The sequence below is a fragment of the Balaenoptera musculus genome, chromosome 18, assembly GCF_009873245.2.
Source record: "Balaenoptera musculus isolate JJ_BM4_2016_0621 chromosome 18, mBalMus1.pri.v3, whole genome shotgun sequence".
Taxonomy (NCBI): Eukaryota; Metazoa; Chordata; class Mammalia; order Artiodactyla; family Balaenopteridae; genus Balaenoptera; species Balaenoptera musculus.
This window is the reverse complement of record NC_045802.1, coordinates 770,176-789,298: the sequence shown is the minus strand read 5'-3', so window position 1 is coordinate 789,298 and position 19,123 is coordinate 770,176. Positions and strand designations below refer to the sequence as shown.

General features: G+C 50.5%; 1 protein-coding gene across 1 annotated transcript; it reads left to right on the top strand.

Annotated features, from left to right (window-relative positions):
* The first annotated feature begins 3,261 nt into the window (after positions 1 to 3,261).
* Positions 3,262 to 18,109, top strand: GJA3 (gap junction protein alpha 3). The gene is made up of 2 exons (XM_036831684.1): positions 3,262 to 3,392; positions 16,808 to 18,109. The coding sequence occupies exon 2, from the start codon at positions 16,825 to 16,827 to the stop codon at positions 18,055 to 18,057; it is 1,233 nt and encodes a 410-aa protein (XP_036687579.1). The 5' UTR covers positions 3,262 to 3,392; positions 16,808 to 16,824; the 3' UTR covers positions 18,058 to 18,109.
* The last annotated feature ends 1,014 nt before the right edge of the window (positions 18,110 to 19,123 follow it).

The following is a 19,123-nucleotide window of genomic DNA, read 5'->3' as shown; positions in this document are numbered from 1 at the left end:
TTCTGTTTTTTGATAGTAGCCATCCTAATGGGTGTGAGGTGGTAGCTCAACGTATTGAATAGTTTTGATTTTCATTTCCCTAAGGATGGGTGATGTTGAGCATCTTTTCATGTGATTATTGGCCATTTGTATATATCTTTGGAGAAATGTCTATTCAAGTCCTTTGCCCATTTATGAATTGGGTCGCTTGTTCGTTTTTATGTCAAGTTTTAGGAGTTCCTTATATATTCTGGATATTAATTCCATATCAGATATATGATTTGCAAATACTTTATCCCACTCTGTGGGTTGTTTTTTTACTCTGTGGTTAGTGTCTTTTGATGCATAAAATGTTTAATTTTCATCAAGTCCAATTTGTCTACAGTATTTTTCTTTTTGTTCCTGTCCCTTTGGTGTCATAGCTAAGAAATTATTGCCAAATCCAATGTTGTGAAGCTTTAGCCCTATGTTTTCTTCTTAGAGTGTTATTGTTTTAGCTCTTGCTTTTAGGTCTTTGATGCATTTTGAGTTAATTTTGTATATGGTGTCTGGTAAGGTTATAAAGTCGTTCTTTTGCATGTGGATATCTCGTTTTCCTGGCACCATTTCTCGAAAAGACTGTCCTTTCCCCGTTGAATGACCTCAGCACCATGTAAAAAGTGTTTATTTGTGAATTAATACTTTCTATTTCAGAACGGGTTGCAAATTCCCCCAGTGGGCAGAGTTGGGCCCAGAGCTCAGCACAAGAAATTCTTTGGCTGGAGGAAGTGGGACCATCTCACTTCCCCTAGCACCAAGCCACAGCCTTGCATGAGCAGATGTTTAATAAATAGTAGTAAAATTAATTTACAAAAGTACCATAGAAGATACATATACTTCACAAGTAACTAAAATACCATGCATCGCCAATTAGTATAAGTAGGTAATGAACGAGTAATTTTAAACTAAAAGGAAAAAGAAATCAGGTAACAATTTTTTAAGCACCTTAAACCTAGTTACTTAAAGAAAAGCACCATTAAGTTCTGCTCTCCACGATTACGACAGGATTACTGTGTTTGCTCTGGGCCTCGCCTTCAAGAAGGACATCTATATCCAACAAATATTTGTTGAACTTCCTTTGTATACAAAGTGCGGATTTTTCCAGATTCTATACAGGCCCTGAAAGGTAGTTCCGGCCCTGACCACCAGGAGGCAGCCGAGGCGAGCACATCTTCGTGGCCGGCGGGAAGGACAAGGGCTGGTGGTGCCTCTGCAGGACCCACGCGCCAGGGGCTCCCCGCTCACAGAGAAGCAGTGCGCTCCGGGCTCTCGTCTCTGCACACTTTTCTGAGCTGGAAATGTTGTCGAATATGGAAATGGGACCTATCAGTTGCGAATTCGGCTCTAAGCAGTTTGGCGCGCGCGCGTGTATGTGTGTGTGTGCGTGTGTGTGTGACATATGCATGTATGTACATATATATATTTCCCGTGAAGTTATCCTAAACACAAGCTCTCTTGAAACCAAATGAGAAGCAGTCTTTACAACTGAAAGTTAAACCACATGATCAACATCTTAGTTGTCTGCCCAGAGTATGTACAATATGACACGTAAAGAAACCATTGTTTTATAGTCTTGCTAGTCTTTACACAACATCACTGAAAATTTTTATTGTAGTAAAATATACATTCTATAAATTTTACCGTTTTAACCATTTTAATTGTACACTTCCGGTCTTAGTACATTCGCGTTGTTCTGCAACCACCTCCTTAACCTTTTCATTTTCTCAGACGGAAACCCCGCCCGCACTAAACACCGCCTCTCCGCCCCCGGCCCCTGCGCCCAGCGCCCTTTCTGACGACTTTAGGTACTTCATATAGGTGGAATTGTACGGTATTCGTCTATTCGTGACCGGCTTATTTCACTTAACATGATGTCCTCGAGGGTCATGTGTTGCAGCCTGTATCAGAATTTCCTTCCTTTTTCCCGGTGGATAATATTTCATTGTACATATAAGCACATTTTTTAAGCTATTCATGGAGTTGTTTCCACCTTTTGGCGATTGTGAATAATGCTGCTATGAACATGCGTACAAACATTTGAGTGACACAATATTTTAAATCTGCAATTTTAATGAAGTTTTAAATTATTGCAATATTGTATTTCCACTTTTTATCCTTGGAATACCAATAATAGTGTTTGTTTTAAGAGACTAAGTATTAAGAACTTTCAGTTCTTCTGAGGTCAAGAAAAAATAAAACTATTCTTGCACTTCTCAGAGAGAATTAAAAATCGAGAAAAATATCTGAAGACCTTCTCTAGTAATATTTCCCAATTAAAAAACAAAACCTAAAAACCTGAGTCCACATAACCACCACCTACTACACACATACACGTCCGAGTTCTACAAGGTGAAGGTGTTGTAGACATGCCTCTGGCAGCTTAGCTTTCCTTCTCCGTGGGAGAACCTCAAGTTCAGATCTCAACTGAACAGGCAAATTCTGCGGGTCAAGCAGGTTGCTCATCAAACAGATCCGAGCGCTAATAAAGGCTCCGTGGGGCTTTGAAAACAACCAGGGCCTCGAATTTCGCCGCCTTCCTGCCCCTGTGCCGCCGCTCACTCGGGACTGGTGAGGTCGCGGCCGGCCCCTCCAGTCACCCAACATTTACTACACCTCCTCCCGGGCCGCCCGGGGGACGCGGGCGCAGAGCAGCGTAGACGCGGCCGGCCCCTGGCCCCCCGCAGGGCGAGGCGCCTCCCCAGGAATCCCGGGGCCCTCGACTGAATTCAGCGTGTCTGACTTGAGCCAGGCTCGCCGCGCTATTTAGAGACCCCCGCACAGCGTGGCCGCAGCGGCCGCGGAACCCGCACCCCGGGCGGAACCCGGCCCCGCGCGGCGCCCCGCACTCCACGTCCCGCGCCCGCCCGCCAAGCACCCTCAGCGAGCAGGCGGGAGGCCCAGCCGCGGGGCAGGTGCGGGCGCGGCGTGTGGAGTGCGGGGCGGAGCCAGGCGGACGCGGGCTGTGGAAGGCGGGGTTCGGAATGTGGAAAGGGGCGCAGGACGCGAACTAGGGGGCGAGGAAGGCCGTGGAGCGGGGTGTGGGACGCGCGGTGCGGCGGTGGAGTGGGGAACGGCGTGCGGGTGCAGGTGCGGGGCGTGGCATGGGGACGCGGGGCGTGGCATGGGGACGGCGGGGCGGGGGGCGGCCGCAGGACGGGGCTGGGCCGGGCGAGGCGAGGCGAGGCGGGGCGGATGCGAGGGGCGTGGCGCGGGGCCCGGGCGCGGGACGCAGCGCGGGGCGCCGGGATGGCTCCGGGGCGGGGAGCCCGGGTGGCGCGGGGCGCACGCGTCGAGCCGCGCGCACGGGACGGCGGTGTCCGGCAGAGCGACCCGAGCCTTGCCCGCGGGAGGAACGCACCGGGTCGGCGCGGCAGGTAAGCCCGGGCTGCTGGGAATTCCCTCGGGAATCTGGGGGATGTTTGGGAGCAGTGGGAACGGACAGCGGGGCTCGGGCACTTCCTGGAGGCTTTCGGAGCCACTGCCACCCCTTTGCTCCTGGAGAGCTCGGCGGAGCGATGGCTTCCTGGGTGGGCGGCTGGAGGCGGCTTCAGGCCCCTTTTTCTGGATTTTTCCCCTGAGGGGGAGCGGGACCTGCCCTAGAAGTTCAGGTCCAGGGTCTGAAGGACCCTGTGGACGCTGGGCCGCTGCCGGCCTCGCCACGCTCCCTGCGGGGTGCGCGCTGCTGTTCCCGAAGGTCTTGGCTCGCCTGCTTTCCTTTAAGAAACTCTCTCAAAGTTTTTAAGGGAAGACTTTGGCTCTAAGTGCCAGGACCTCATTTCTTGCCGGGTGTGCGCGTGGTGGTGTGTTTAAGTAGAATTTGCAGAGTGGAAAGATCCCTTATCTGCGCCCTGCCGGAGCCCCTTTGGGGCTGTGCTGACAGTCGTCGCGGTGAGGCGCAGGCATTTGCTGTGCTGTCTGGTCTGGTGAACAGAATCCGTCCTAGTGTGCAGACCTGTCGGTTCAGAGTATTTGTGACAGGGACTTCAGCGACCAGGGGAGTCCTCCAGTTTTTGCTTTATCAAGATATCGCCCAGATGGGCCAGTTAAAAATGGTTGTATACAAACAGCCGGGATGCGAACAGCTTTGGTTTTTATCACCCAAGAATTCAAAATGATGATTTATGACATGTGCTTCACTTCACTGGCAGGCCATCAATGTGGTGTGAAATGTATTGCAAATCAGACATTAAAAGATTAAAGAGGAAAAAGGACTTTTTTTCCGAAGGTCAGTATATTCAAAGTAAGCATCAGCTAATCAATCTGGCACCGGTTCCACTGCTTCAGCAGTTTGGTTCTTGTTGAGATAAGCATCTAATGAGGGCAGTGCACGTGACCGTTGTGTAAAGTAATTCACAGAAACTTTACAACTGTAACTAATTAGACAATGCTGTTCATGTCGACCAGCAAACGCTAACTGGCTTAAAGCTGTCTTATAATAATGGCGTGTAACAGAATTTCATTGTTTGCCAATGAGAAAAAGAATTTTGACATAATTTCCCTGAATGTTGCTTACATTCTGTGTTCATTTTCTTAACTAAGATAACTTTTACACTACACATTTGAGACTTCAAAATAATTATACGTATTTATCACAGCCATGTTACGCAGTCTCACACATGTAGAGAATTTAAACCATAATTCGCCTTTCACCTGTTACCATTACTTGAACACGTAACAGAATAAAAGGATACACATGCCTTTAGGATTTTACCTCAGTATCGCACATAAATACATCAGTAAACACATAGCTTTTGTAATGTATTAAAATATTATTGGGACACTCTAGACAGTGGGAAGGCCTTTGAGAAGGACTTCACCCTGTACAGAAGACATGGTTCCCAGGGTCTGTGTGTGAAGAAATACAGCCAAACTCAGTTGCCATCTCAATATACCATCTCCTTCTCCCCGGACTGTATCAGCGCCCCCCACCTCCCCAATCAGGGCCATTACCAGTACTTTGTAACACGTGTCATGTTACATTCTGACCAGTTTTTTACAAGCCTGCCTCTCCCATACACTGAGGGGATGGATGGGATCTGAATTATTCTGCTAACCCTAGTGTGTAGCACAGTCCCACACACGTAATAAGCGTTTGATAAACGTTTACTAACTTGAAGAGGGAAAAATATCCAATACATGTGACCCTAAACAGCACACACGTGTCTCTAAAAACAGTATGTTTATATGGGGATATATGTATACATGCAGCTGATGCACTTTTTTATACAGCAGAAACTAACACAACATTGTAAAGCAATTATACTCCAATAAAGATGTTAAAAAAAAATCCAGTATGTTTTTGCAATTTCAATGTAATTCTTAAAAGCAATAAAATAGCGATAGATTTTCATCTTAATTTTCATTCTTACAGTGGTGGAAAATTCATCATGATAGCTAGGTTAGTACTCTACAGCTTGCTTTTTAGTATTTGCATCTTCAAAGGTGTGACTTAATAATGGTTGATGTTAGGGTTTCTGCATTCTTACATTTTCTTTAATTTGAAGAGTTTGTGGTTTGCTTTAAGTTTCCTGTTAACAAACTAAAGGATACTAAATGTAAAAATCACTTAAGTTTTTTCATTCAGATCACCTGATTAGCTCCATGAATGCTCATCTATTCATGAAACTCCATTTCCCATTAGCTTTAAAATGAATCTCTTATTCTAGAACAGGGAAGAGATTTCTGGTTTATACTAATAGAAATAAATTTGAATAAGGAAATTCAAATTCTATTTATACTATAGAAATTATTATTTCTGCAAAAAGTACAAAACATTTTGACAGATGTAATTTGTGTCTGTAGTATACAGAAATAATAAAATGCCATAATTATAAGGCTGTCAAAATGTAACATGACATGTTAAACAGCACACACGTGTCTCTAAAAACAGTATGTTTTTGCAAGAGTAAAGATAATACCTGAATTTGCTTTAAAATGATAATTCCAATTTATATGATGAAGTAACTGGCTGTTGTTAGCACATCAATAATATTTAACAATTTTAGATACTCTGGACTGGAAGAAAAAAGCAAAAGCTTAAAATGTGCTCTAACCCGTGTCTCTACACATATGTTTTAAAGTGTGGCAGAAACAACTCAAAAGGCAAGTGTTGTACTCTGGACAGTCTGCTTGGTGCTGAATCCCGTGAAGTCATGTGGAAGGGGACCCAGAGTAGACAGTCAGGAGTTTTTGTGCCAACTTCAGCACTGTGCGCTGTGCAACCTCAAACAAATCATAGAACCCTCTCTGGGCCTCCATTCCCAATCTGTGAAATGAGGAGGATGCTGGGGCCACTTCTAAGGTTCCTTCAGCTCTAAAATGCTTTGATTCCATATTCCTTCCGGGGATTATGAGTAAGATTCCTGAAAGGTGTCACTGGGATTTATATAGGGAAATTACCTTTTAACTGCATGTATGAAGTCAGGGTTTGGTGTACTATTCAGACTTCCTGACCTTGTGTTTCAGACACGATGAGCTATTCAGAGCACTGGTAGCTATTGCACCCCTATAATTTTCTTGATTGTTTTTTACTCTTGCCCCAAACCAGCCTTCAGAAAGTGATGCATTAAGTTAAGAGCAATGACTTGTTTTTCATTATTCAGTTATTAAAACCTTAGGGCTGATGTTGAAGTACATTAGAATTAACACATCACTGAAATGTCTAAATAAAATGTTTGAATAAGTGAAAAATTCTAATGGTATTCCTAGGTCTTTCACAGAGGTCATTCTAGGAACGTATAATGCCGTTTAATAATGGGCAGAAAAACTAGAGGAGCCTGCAGTGTAGTGGGGCAGGGAAGCTATTTGGAGGGTTTAAAGAGGGAGCCCTGCATGGCATGAATAGTCTTGGAAGACAATCATGTTTCTAATTCCACTCCAGACTATCTACATTTTCTGTCAACTGGACTGAAGCTCGACCAGCTGGTAATTTCCTAGCTTAACATTAGAACTCTAATTGTGGAACTGTGATGTGATACTGATATCTGAAGGGAATATTTATTTTATTCAAGTATTTTGAGAGGAAATACTGTGGATAAAACTTAAGTGTACTTTTAATTTTGCCATTGTTGAATATACAACATTAAAGACATTTGTTCTTAAACTAACACAGTTGTTTAAATTTCTTCTAATTTAAAATTAGCTCTCACTAAGCTTGCAAGTGACAGAAGGTCAAAAACAAAGACTGATGAGTACTTCCCTTTGACTAAAGATCAAAGTGTTACCCATATTTACCTTAGCCAAATAAAGACTTAGGAGCATATGATTTTTTGAATATTCATAAATGATTAAAATCCCCACATGAAAGAGAAAAATATGAGGATAATAATAATACATGGATGGCAGGAACTATTATAAGTGCTTTCCATACATTCTTATTTAATAAATAAGATAATTAAAATATTATTTAAAAACAATTTTATGTTTCTGGAGATTTATTCTCTGCCAATAAAATATATAATCCTAGAAGTGCTTTAGAATTATTAATAAAGAAGTTGAAACTTAGTGTATTATAATTTCACTAAGCCAGTTGGTTCTGGATGAGAGTGATGTTTCCTGCCAGAGCTTTACATTATTGAAAAGTTGAATTTCCATTTAAAATTAGGAAAGAAAACCCCTGGAACTATATAATAATGAATAATTTTATACTAAGGTAAAGGGTACTCTTAAATTGTATGTATGCCATTTATAAAACTACCAGTAAACACTGAAATCTTCATTATCTATTTAAAAGAGCCATAGGAATTTTTGGTAGATGTATTCTGTGTACTGTGAATATAGCATGCATGGTAAGACATTGAAAAAAATAAACTCTCATTCTGTTTCAAGCATATCAAAGTTGGTTCTTTAATAAAAGAGAAACTTCTAGCAAGACTAATATTTTAAGTCTCAAACAATATTTGGAACCAAACAAAGGAATCTAACTACAGATACCATAGGGTTTTAAAATCATAAGAAAATACCATGAACAATTTTATGCCAATAAATTTGAAATTTAAATGAAATGGAAAATTCTCCAAAAGATATAAATGATCAAAAATGACTTAAGAAATAGCAAACCTACTTGTATGTCAGTAACAGTTGATGAGATTGAATTTGTGATCTAGTCATCCTCCTAACCCCCTCAAAAAAAAAAAAAGAGACGTTAGTCCCAAAAGCTTTTATAGGACATTCTTATACAAGCTTTTTACATAGAGAATTTTTAATTTTTCAGGTTAAAATAACTTTCTTACCAAAATCCAATGATAGTACAAAAAACGTTGAGATCAACCTTAAGTATGAACAAACACATAATCCAAAATAAAGTTGTAGCAAGTTTAATTTGATAGTATATTAAAAATAAAGTCATGGGGGCTTCCCTGGTGGCGCAGTGGTTGAGAATCTGCCTGCCAATGCAGGGGACACGGGTTCGAGCCCTGGTCTGGGAAGATCCCACATGCCACGGAGCAACTGGGCCCGTGAGCCACAATTACTGAGCCTGCGCGTCTGGAGCCTGTGCTCCGCAACAAGAGAGGCCGTGATGGTGAGAGGCCCGCGCACCGCGATGAAGAGTGGTCCCCACTTGCTGCAACTAGAGAAAGCCCTCGCACACAAACGAAGACTCAACACAGTCATAAATAAATAAATAAATAAAAGAACGTGAATTTCTTTTAAAAAAAATAAATAAATAAAAAATAAAGTCATGACCAGTAAGGTGTTTCACCATCTAAAAATCACCATAGATGCAGGGGGAAAAAAAAGTATTCCACTAAATCCAATACTCGTTCATTATTTAGAAAACAAAAGCAGACAAAGACTGAAGGAAAATTTCTTCGCCAGATACAAGTTGAAACATCACGCTCCATGATAAAACTTCAGAAGCATCATTTTAAGGCGGAAACAAGGAAAGATGTCACCATGTCCACATTGTACCAGAAGTCCAGGCCAATGCAAGAAGACAAGAAAAAAAAAAATAACAGGGATTCGAACGACACATCTCTCCTTCATGGCAGACGATATGATCGTGTGTCTTTCACAGAAAATCCAAAGGAATCTCCTGACTTGTTGCAACTAGGAGGGGCTTTCTAACAGGTCGCTGGATACAAAATCAATATATAGAAATAAGGTTCCTAGGGACTTCCCTGGTGGCGCAGTGGTTAAGAATCTGCATGCCAATTCAGGGGACACGGGTTCGAGCCCTGGTCCGGGAAGATCCCACATGCCACGGAGTAACTAAGCCCGTGTGCCACAACTACTGAGCCCGCACGCCTAGAGCCGGCGCTCCACAACAGGAGAAGCCACCTCAATGAGAAGCCCGCGCACAGCAATGTAACTAGAGAAAGCCCGCGTGCAGCAATGAAGACCCAACGCAGCCAAAGATAAATAAATTTTTTAAAAAAAAGAAAAGATATAAGGTTCCTAGGTAGCAATAATAACTACTCAGAAATTATAATGAAAACAACTATTTAGAATGAAGAATTAGAACAACCACAGAGCTACCTGGGAATAAATCTAACAAAAGGTGTGTAAGACCTTTCGGGACGGCGTCCAACAGCATAAAGATGCCCTCCGTGGGGAGCAGTTGTGCTTAGTGGTGGGGGCCCTGCATTGTAAAGAGGTAGATTTGATTCATCTGTGAATCCTATGCAATTCCAATCAAAACAGTGTCTGGGTTTTTGTGGAACTTGACAAGCTCTGCCTAAATTTCATATGGAAGAAATAAAAGGCCAAAAATTGTTGAGACAAATATGAAGAACAAAGCCGAGGACTTGTCCTGCCAGGTATCAAATGTGTCTGCAGCCATTGCCACTGGGCGTCCTGCTGGTCGCTGAGATCAGTCCGTCTCTTCTGGAGAACAAGTGCCCCGTGTTATTCAGTCTGACACTTCGGAGGTTCAGCTTTTTCCTCTTTCATGCTTGTCTCTGTGGTTGAACTTTTCCACGTTGTTGTGGCCCTGAATCGGGCTGGCTCGTACAGGACTGGCTTCCCTCTTGCTCTTGGGAGTTCGGACAGAGCTACATGTTGGGGTCATCTCCCCAGAGTAGAAGAAGAATGAGTCTTCTGTTATGTTGACAAATAGATTTTGAGTTCTGTTTCCTCTTTGCGCTCTGTCCGACGTGACCCTGTGCGTCCTCTGCCCCGCCCCATCGGACTCCCTGCTTTCACCCTGGCCACCAAGACAGCCCTCAGCACAGATGCCAGGGGTCCCGTGAGGACGTGGGTGGGATTACGTCACAGCTGTTCGAGCCCCCCACCCAGTACCTTCCTGTCTCACCTGGAGTCAGAGCTCGGGCGCTGGTCACCGGCGCTGCGGTCCATCGGCCTCCCGCTCGCCTGTGCCTCTGACCTGCTCGACCCCCGCCTGCCCCCTGCTCTGCTCCCTCCGAGCCTCCCGGCCTGCCCTCTCCCGAGCCGGGCTCCGCCCCAAGCTCCGCTCAGTGTCTCCCTCTCGGGGAGGATGCCACCCTCCCTGGCGCCCCTCCTGCCCCGTCCTGCGCCCCCAGCTCCCTGCGGCTCCAGGGCACCCAGGCCTGACCCTTCTGTCCCCTTGCTGTCCAACTCTTTTCTTCTTGAGGTCAGGTCCTGCCCGTGCCTGAGAAGACGCCCCCTGTGGCTCACGGAGGAGTCCTGTCTTGTGTCCACGCTCTGGAGAAGCTTCTTCCCACACCTGCCCCCGTCCCGCCCCCGCCCTGGCTGCCAGGCGGCCACTGGCCCTCCTCTGCCTCGTGGTCCCTCCTCACCGGTGCCAGGCGCCGCAGCTCCGTCCGGAAAGCCTCCCTCCGCCGGGCGCTAGTGCCCCGGGCCCTGTTTGCCCCACAGCCTGGGCCCTGGAAGGGTGTCCGTGGCCGCCTTGTTGTCACATCCGAGGGCCTCGTCTCTGCTTCTCTGGGCGCCCCGCTCCGCTGGCCCAGCGCCTCCGGCACCTGCTGCCCCACAAGGTCTGGCCTGTGCAGGCGGCGGGAGCTGCCCGACCACGTTGCCTCTAAGGTTTTCCTCGAGGTGGGTCTTCCCACGGGAGAAGCGGCCCCGCTGCGTGCCCATGCCACCACTTCTGCCCCAAGCTGCGGCCTCCACCGCCCCTTCCTTTGGGAACCACCAAGGTAGCTCCCCTCCCTCCCCGTCCTGCCCCCGCCCCCCGTGCTCCTCCGGCTCTGCGCAGACACCGCGTTCTGCTCTATTTCGTCCTCACCACGTGTCTCCTTCCTGGCCTTCTTCCCCTGTCGCCCCTCCTTCGGCACTCACTCCACGATCACCGCCCTTTTCCCAAGGCCCTTTTTTTTTAAAAATTATTTATTTATTTATTTTTGGCTGTGTCGGGTCTTCGTTTCTGTGCGAGGGCTTTCTCCAGTTGTGGAGAGCGGGGGCCACTCTTCATCGCGGTGCGCGGGCCTCTCACTGTCGCGGCCTCTCTTGTTGCGGAGCACAGGCTCCAGACGCGCAGGCTCAGTAGTTGTGGCTCACGGGCCTAGTTGCTCCGCGGCATGTGGGATCTTCCCAGACCAGGGCTCGAACCCGTGTGCCCTGCATTGGCAGGCAGGTTCTCAACCACTGCGCCACCAGGGAAGCCCCCAAGGCCCTTTTTTATGAACAACACTTGCAGGGTCCTGTCCCCTCGGAGTGGCCGAGTGAAGGTCCGCCCTGTGGCCCCCGCCCCGCCCCGCCCCCTGACCGCCCGCCGCACCTTTGCCATGGCCACCGGGACGATGCTCCGGCCTGGAAAGGCGCTCCTTCCCCCTCCTGCTTCCCGAAGCCGCACCGCCTGGTCCCGCGGCAAACCCCCCTCTTCCCTGGGTACATGATTTCACACAGATGTCCTTGTCCTCTGAGACCCTCTTCGCTTGCATCACTGCCCGTTTTCCTGACTTCCGTCTCCACACACAGATTTCAGAAGCAGGTGTGTTTACTCCTACTGTGTCCAACGGAACCTGTGGCCCAGAGTTGGGCAGCAGGCTGCCACTGAGCAAATAACCACTGATGGACCGGGAGGGAGAACGACATGACCTCAAGCCCAAGGGGAAACATGTAATTTTGGAAGGAAAACACAACCATCGGAAGAATGGGAAAGCGGCCACGTAGACTTTGAGACATAAGCTCTCAGTAGTTTGTTCTGCAGTAGTGTCAGAACGAAATTTTTCCTTGAGATAAAAATAGAAAACAATCAAATGCCATCCCATGAAGATAATTAACGTCCCACCTCCGTGGGAGCTCAGTGATGTGACAGCGCTGGGCTCCGGGGCCTGTGGGCGGCTCTAGCTTCGTCCTGAGATGGCCCTGCGCCTGGATGGTACGTTTCCTCTGCCGACTGCCTCTCAGGACGGTCCACTCTGGCCTCAGTAGGGCGTGGAGTCTGTCTGTCGTCCGTTTCTGTCCTTACTTGGCCCAGCAGAGCCTTCTGTTCTGAGGGTCTCATCCTCTGCTGTTATTTTGTTCCTTAATTGATATTAGGGATGCGTGGTATTGACAACACACCCCGAGGTCTCTGTGTGCCGTCCGGAGAGACAGGCTGAGGCGCTTCGGAGCCTCCCGTTTGGATCCGACCTGGCCCCGTGTTGCCAGCCTCCCAACAGATACTCAGCCCTTAGGTTAACTTTTTTATTCATTCATTCATGCATTTTCCACAACAAAACCAAAGCTTCGAAGTGTGGTAGGAAGGCTGGGAGCAGCAGGAGACAGTCTGGCCCCTGCGCACTCGGGGTCCCACCGTGCGGGAGAACGTAGCCCAGGGCAAGCCCTGTGTTCTCCGTGACGGCCACTGTTGGGTCAGTGGTGCAACACATGTTGTGCTCGTCCTTTGCCTGTTTATTAGGGACACGATTTAAGAGCGCTAAGGTTAGAGACCATAGTGAGAGAACAAGGAGAAAGGAATTGGCAGACTTTTTCCAAAACTAGAACTTCAGAAAATGAAAGTCATGGTCATTAATCTTTTATGATGATAAATGTGATAAGTCGTAACGGGAAATGCAAACAAATATGAAAAGAACAGAAAATTGCCCAGTTCTCAGAAACCCTGCAGTTAACATTGCCGTATCATCCCTGCCCTTCCTTTTCCTATTTGCACATACAAATGTTTGCAAAATCTAATGAATACCTTACATTTTGGTAGTTATGAATGAACCGTGGCTTTTCACTTATGCCTGGCCTTATTTTATAAAGATTTTAAGATAGCGTATCAGTTGGGAATTCTTTTGTCTGCAGGCGACAGAAAATCTGACAAGCAAATAAGGTTCTTCCTCTCCCGTGAGTCTGGAGGTGGCAGCTGGGGTCAATTCAGCAGGTCCACAGTGTCACAGAAGGGGCCTGGGGACTTTTTTGATGGTTCCCTCATGCTTATGACACATGGTTGCAAGATGGCTGCCCAGCTCCAGGCATCACATCTGTACTCAATGTGGAAAGAAGGGAGAAGGGACAGCATGAGTAGCATCTGCCCTTTTATTAGATATCCAAAAACTTTCCCAGAGGTTCCCCAGCTGACTTCTTACACATCATTGGATAGAACTGCCTTTTATAGTCACTGCCAGCCACACAAGGAGATGGGAAAGCAAGAATTCCCTTCCTGGTCATGTTAGAGAAGAGTAGCACTGGGCGTGGCAGCTGGGTCACCAGACCATGATGTCGCCGTGGACAGACAGCTGCTCTTCTTCATTTAACTGTTCGTCTTTCAGGGGACACTTCATTCCCAAGTGTTCCTTCTCATCAGCAGCATTACAGTAAACATCCATGTGCACCACTTAGCAAAGGCTCTGATTAGCTGCTCAGTGTGACGTCCTGGAAGTGGAATTGTGGGTCAGGATGTCATCACCGCCACAGCTCTTCACACAGAAGATGAAGCTCCTTCCCAGGAAAGCCTCCCAGCCTGTGCTGCCACTCAGGGCAGGGCATGGGTGCTCCGCCCAGGGACGCAGTCTCACCCACAGGGGGACACAGGCTCTCCACCGGGGACACATGCTCACTGGTGACGTCGTGGACTTAGCCTTGGAAGCTGCCAGAGGCCCGCTGGGTTTGCAGGTGGTAACCCCCTTCTGTAGGCGGCACTTGGGAGGCGTGGTGCAGCTTTAAGGCACATTGTTTGAAAGTGTTTTGCGGCCCCTGGACCCAAGGGCTCTGGAGAGCCTGGGCCGCCGCCCCTCCTCCCTCTGACTGGCTGAACAAGCCCATCGGTAGCCCGGGTCTCTCAGCAGAGGGCGTTTGGGGGGGACGGTTCCTTCCTGTGTCTGGTTTCCTAATAAAAGGGCAGATGCCGTGGGTGCTGCCCCCTCCCACACACGCGCACACACACACACACACGCGCGCACACACACATGCACACACACGCACATGCATGTGCGCACACACGTGCACACACACGCACACGCACATACACACACGCGCACACACGCACATGCACGCGCACACACATACACATGCACACACGTGCCCACACACGCACACGCGCACACACATGCACACAGGCACACACGCGCACACACGCACATGCATGCGCACACACATACACACGCACACACGCGCGCGCGCACGCACATACGCGCACGCACATGCACGCGCACACACACACGCACACACGTGCACACACGCACACGCACACACGTGCACACACACGCGCGCACACACACACACATGCACGCACACACACTGCGGGACACTTCGCCTCCCTGGTCCCGCAGGGAGATGCCAGCAACACTCTCCTGTCTCCGGGTCCCCTCCCTCTGGGCGCCGGGTGTGGGGACCTGCTGCCCTTGGTCTGGCACATCCCTCCGACGGCTCCCCAGCGAGGATGACCTGCACCCGCTCATCCCGACGGAGGCGGGAGAAGGACCAATGGCCCACAGTGTTCGGCCGGCGAGGCCTGAGTGCCCTGTGCCCAACCCCTCTGCCTGCAGGTGTCGGGCAAAGGGCTGTGGCCTCAGAACTGGAACCAAAGGGGAAGGCCATGGGTGGTCAGGACCGTTCAGGAGGTTTTCTGTGGAGGCCTGAGGCCACGCCGCTGGGGGCCCTCTGAGGCCGGGCGGCGGTTGGGGAGGGCGGCAGACCCGCGGGCGCAGCCTGACGAGGAGGGCCAGCGCGGCCCCAAGGTGGCCTAAGTGTGGATGTCAGCAGGCCGGGCCCCGCCCCCCGGCCGAGCTTTAAGGTGAAGAAACAGCAGGTGTGGAAGCTCGAATGAAGCGCTGGGGGCACAGCGGGCTCGTCCTGCCCGGATGGGCTGGCGGGCAGCAGGGGCAGGGGGGCAGCAGGGGGAGGGGGGCAGCAGGGGGCCGGGGGGCCAGGGTGAGGCGGTGCCGTCCAGGCCCAGATGGGCGGCTGCAGGGTCTGCGTGAGAGTCAGGTTTAACCCAGAAAGTTCCTGACACCTGACTTCCTTCACGTTCAGTAAGTTAAGTCTCTAAATGTAAACATTTTACCCTCTGAGAACAAGCAAAATAGAACAGGTGCCAGTCACAGTAAGGGGCAGGGGGCCGGTGGGATCTGAGAAGAGTAAGATGTCTTGAAAGATTTCAAACAACCAAAACAGAGTTGGAAATTTGGTCTAAAGAGAGTTAACATTTGTCTGTTTCTTTAGGTCACAGTAAAGTTTTTGTATTTTGCCTCGGAACCAACTCATGAACATCAATATTTTTAAACATTTTAAAATTCCATGTGAGAAGAGATGTCTTTGGTTCCACTGGAGGGCCATGAGTGTGTATATATGTGTGTGTGCATGAGTGTGTGTCTGTGTGTGTGTGCGTGTCTCTGTGTGTGTGCATGCATGTGTGTCTGTGTGTGTGTGCATGCATGTCTGTGTGTGTGTATGTCTGTGTATGTCTGTGTGTGTCTGTGTGTGTGTCTGTGTATGTCTGTGTGTGTCTGTATGTGCATGCATGTGTCTGTGTGTGTCTCTGTGTGTGTGCGTGCATGTGGATGCATGTGTGTCTCTCTGTGTTTGTGCATGTGTGTGTGCATGCGTGTATGTCTGTGTGTGCATGCGTGTGTCTGTGTGTGTGCATGCATGTGTCTGTGTGTCTGTGTGTGTGCATGCGTGTGTGTCTGTGTGTGTGTGTGTCTGTGTGTGTGTCCGTGAGGCTGGTGGGGCCCCGCATCGGGGCACGGAGGCCCCCGGGTCCCCCCTGCCGCCTCCCGTGGGGCAGTTGGCCGCGTGCGCCCGGGTCCCGTCTTGCAGGGGGAGGCGGCATGGCCAGGCCTGCAGCGAGCTGACCATTTGTGGAACATTTGCCTGGTGAGAAGGGAGGGGAGGGGAGGCAGTAGGTGGACATGGCAGGAGTTACAGCAGTGGCCTGGGAACCACAGCGTTTGGGAAAATCACTCTGATTTCACATGAACAGAAAGGTCCACTTAGGAATCCACCCAGCTGTGTGGAGAGCACCATGGCCCCCAAGAGCCACTGGACGAGACCAGGACGGGAGTCGGGAGGCTGGGGAGAGAGGTCCCTCCGCTCAGGCACCTTTCCTAGTGTCCTCGGCTCTGAAGTGAGAGCGTGAGCAGCCTGTGGTCGCCTCCCTCACGCTGGCACTTGTGCCGTGTAACTGCCGCTCAGGGCCACCACAGGTGCTGCGGACAGTTACCAAACCCTGCTCGGTGGACAGGAGGGAGATACGCATGCGCGTGCCTGCTCACACCTATACCTACACACATACACGTACACACACCTGTGCGTGCACGTACACGCACACACCTTCCCGTGGAGAGTTCCCGCTGGTCAGTGGGAGCACAGCTCCCCATGACAGCAAATTCCGACGCCCGTCGGGGCCCAGGGCTGCCTGGGGGCTGCACCCTCAGCTCACCTGGCGAGCCTGCCTAGTAACGAGCCTGTTCCCTTGCAGGTTAGCAATCCGAAGCGATGGGCGACTGGAGCTTCCTGGGGAGACTCCTAGAGAACGCCCAGGAGCACTCCACCGTCATCGGCAAGGTCTGGCTGACGGTGCTGTTCATCTTCAGGATCCTGGTGCTGGGGGCCGCTGCCGAGGAGGTCTGGGGGGACGAGCAGTCGGACTTCACGTGCAACACGCAGCAGCCGGGCTGCGAGAACGTGTGCTACGACCGCGCCTTCCCCATCTCGCACGTGCGCTTCTGGGTGCTGCAGATCATCTTCGTGTCCACGCCCACCCTCATCTACCTGGGCCACGTGCTGCACCTGGTGCGCATGGAGGAGAAAAGGAAGGAGCGGGAGGAGGAGCGGCTGAAGACCGACGGCGCGGCCCCCGGGCAGGACAGGCCCCCGGTGCGCGACGACCGCGGCAAGGTCCGCCTGGCCGGCGCCCTGCTCCGCACCTACGTCTTCAACATCATCTTCAAGACGTTGTTCGAGGTGGGCTTCATCGCCGGGCAGTACTTCCTGTACGGCTTCCAGCTGAAGCCGCTGTACCGCTGTGACCGGTGGCCCTGCCCTAACACGGTGGACTGCTTCATCTCGCGGCCCACAGAGAAGACCATCTTCATCCTCTTCATGCTGGCCGTGGCCTGCGTGTCCCTCTTGCTCAACATGCTGGAGATCTACCACCTGGGCTGGAAGAAGCTGAAACAGGGCATGACCGACCCCTTACCCCCGGACACTCCCGGCTCCAGCGTGAGGGCCGCAAAGCCTGGGTGTGGGAGCCCCCTCCTGCTGCCCTCCCACTCCAACCCGCCCGCCCTCACCGTCGGGTTCCCGCCCTACTACGCGCCCTCGGCCTCTTCCCTGGGGCAGGCGTCGGCCCCAGGCTACCCCGAGCCCCCTCCGCCGGCGGCCCTGCCCGGGACCCCCGGCGAGGGCCACCCGGCCGGCTCCCCTGGCGGCCACCAGCACCTGCTCGCGACGGCGCCGAACTGGGCCGACCGGGAGGCCGAGCAGCAGACTTCGGCCGGGAAGGCGTCCCCACCGGCGTCCGCGCCCGCAGCCCCGAAGCCCCCGGCCGGCCCCCAGCAGCCCCCTCCGGAGGGCGGGGCGGGGAGCTCGGGCGACAGCGACGGGGAGGGGGCGGTGACGGCCGTGGAGCTGCACGCGCCCCCCGAGCTCCCCGCAGACCCCGGCCGGTCCAGCAAGGCCAGTAAGTCCAGCGGCGGCCGGGCCAGGCCCAGTGACTTGGCCATCTAGCGGTGGCCTAGCATCCAAGACCCAGGGGGCTCACACCGGCGGGTGGAGCCTGGAGGCGGGAGGGGCTGGAGCGGGAGGAGGGGGCGGGCGAGGGGCGGGCTCGTGTGTCAGTGCTTGCTGTTCCTAACGCTGGGAGGTAGTGGGGAGCGCGTCCGAGGCAGGGAGGGGGCGCAGGGGCGGGGCCGCCAGAGATTCTCCCAGCAGCCCCCGCGCCCAGCGCCCCGGCCGCCTCCGCAGGTGCTGCGGCCTCCGCGGGGCGCTGTTCCGTGGTGGGAAAGCAGGGGCGTCTGCGGCACTTCAGTTCGGGGCAATTCGGTTTTCCTTTCCTACGCCCCCATCCCCGCCCCGGAGCCTCTCTGGACGGCCCAGCAAGTCTAGATGCTCTTAGCCTTATCTCTGTGTGAGACTTTAACTTAGAGTTGAATTTCATTTGGGATATTTGCCAAACCGCACTAAAAAAAGATTTTGAGCAAGTCCATGTAGCGTCACTGAGTTTCTGAACCGGCATGTGAAGCCCAGGATATCAAGCCACACACTTCATGACAAGTGACTGGGAGCAGTCACCCACCAGAGGCAGAGCCGCGGCAGGGGGAGAGCAGGAGGAGAGGCGGACCCTTGAGATAAGTCTGAACAGCCGAGGAAACTGAGTAAACGTGTGGCCGGTATGCCTTAGGTATTTATTTTTTAAATGACATTTTGTGCTTTGATCTGAATCGTACAGGTAAGCCTATTTCCCCCACTTTCTATCTTTCAGGAAAAAATGAAAGAAAATAAAAGTATTAAAATGGATACTGACCAAGAGAATGCAAATGTGTCCCATTACATACTAGTAAAGATTTGAACTTTATTTTGAAAGAAATTCTTTGACTTTATGAGTCGGCTAATTACTATGAAAATGGACCATATAAAACAAAAGCAGGGGAAATCTTTAAGTGCATTTCAAATGCTTGAAGTTGTGAAGTTTTTGAACGGGAGGTTAAAAGTTAACTACTGTTGCCAGAAAAATTATTTATACACATGAATCCACGACCTACATTTTTTAACAGTACAAAATAAAACTCTTCAA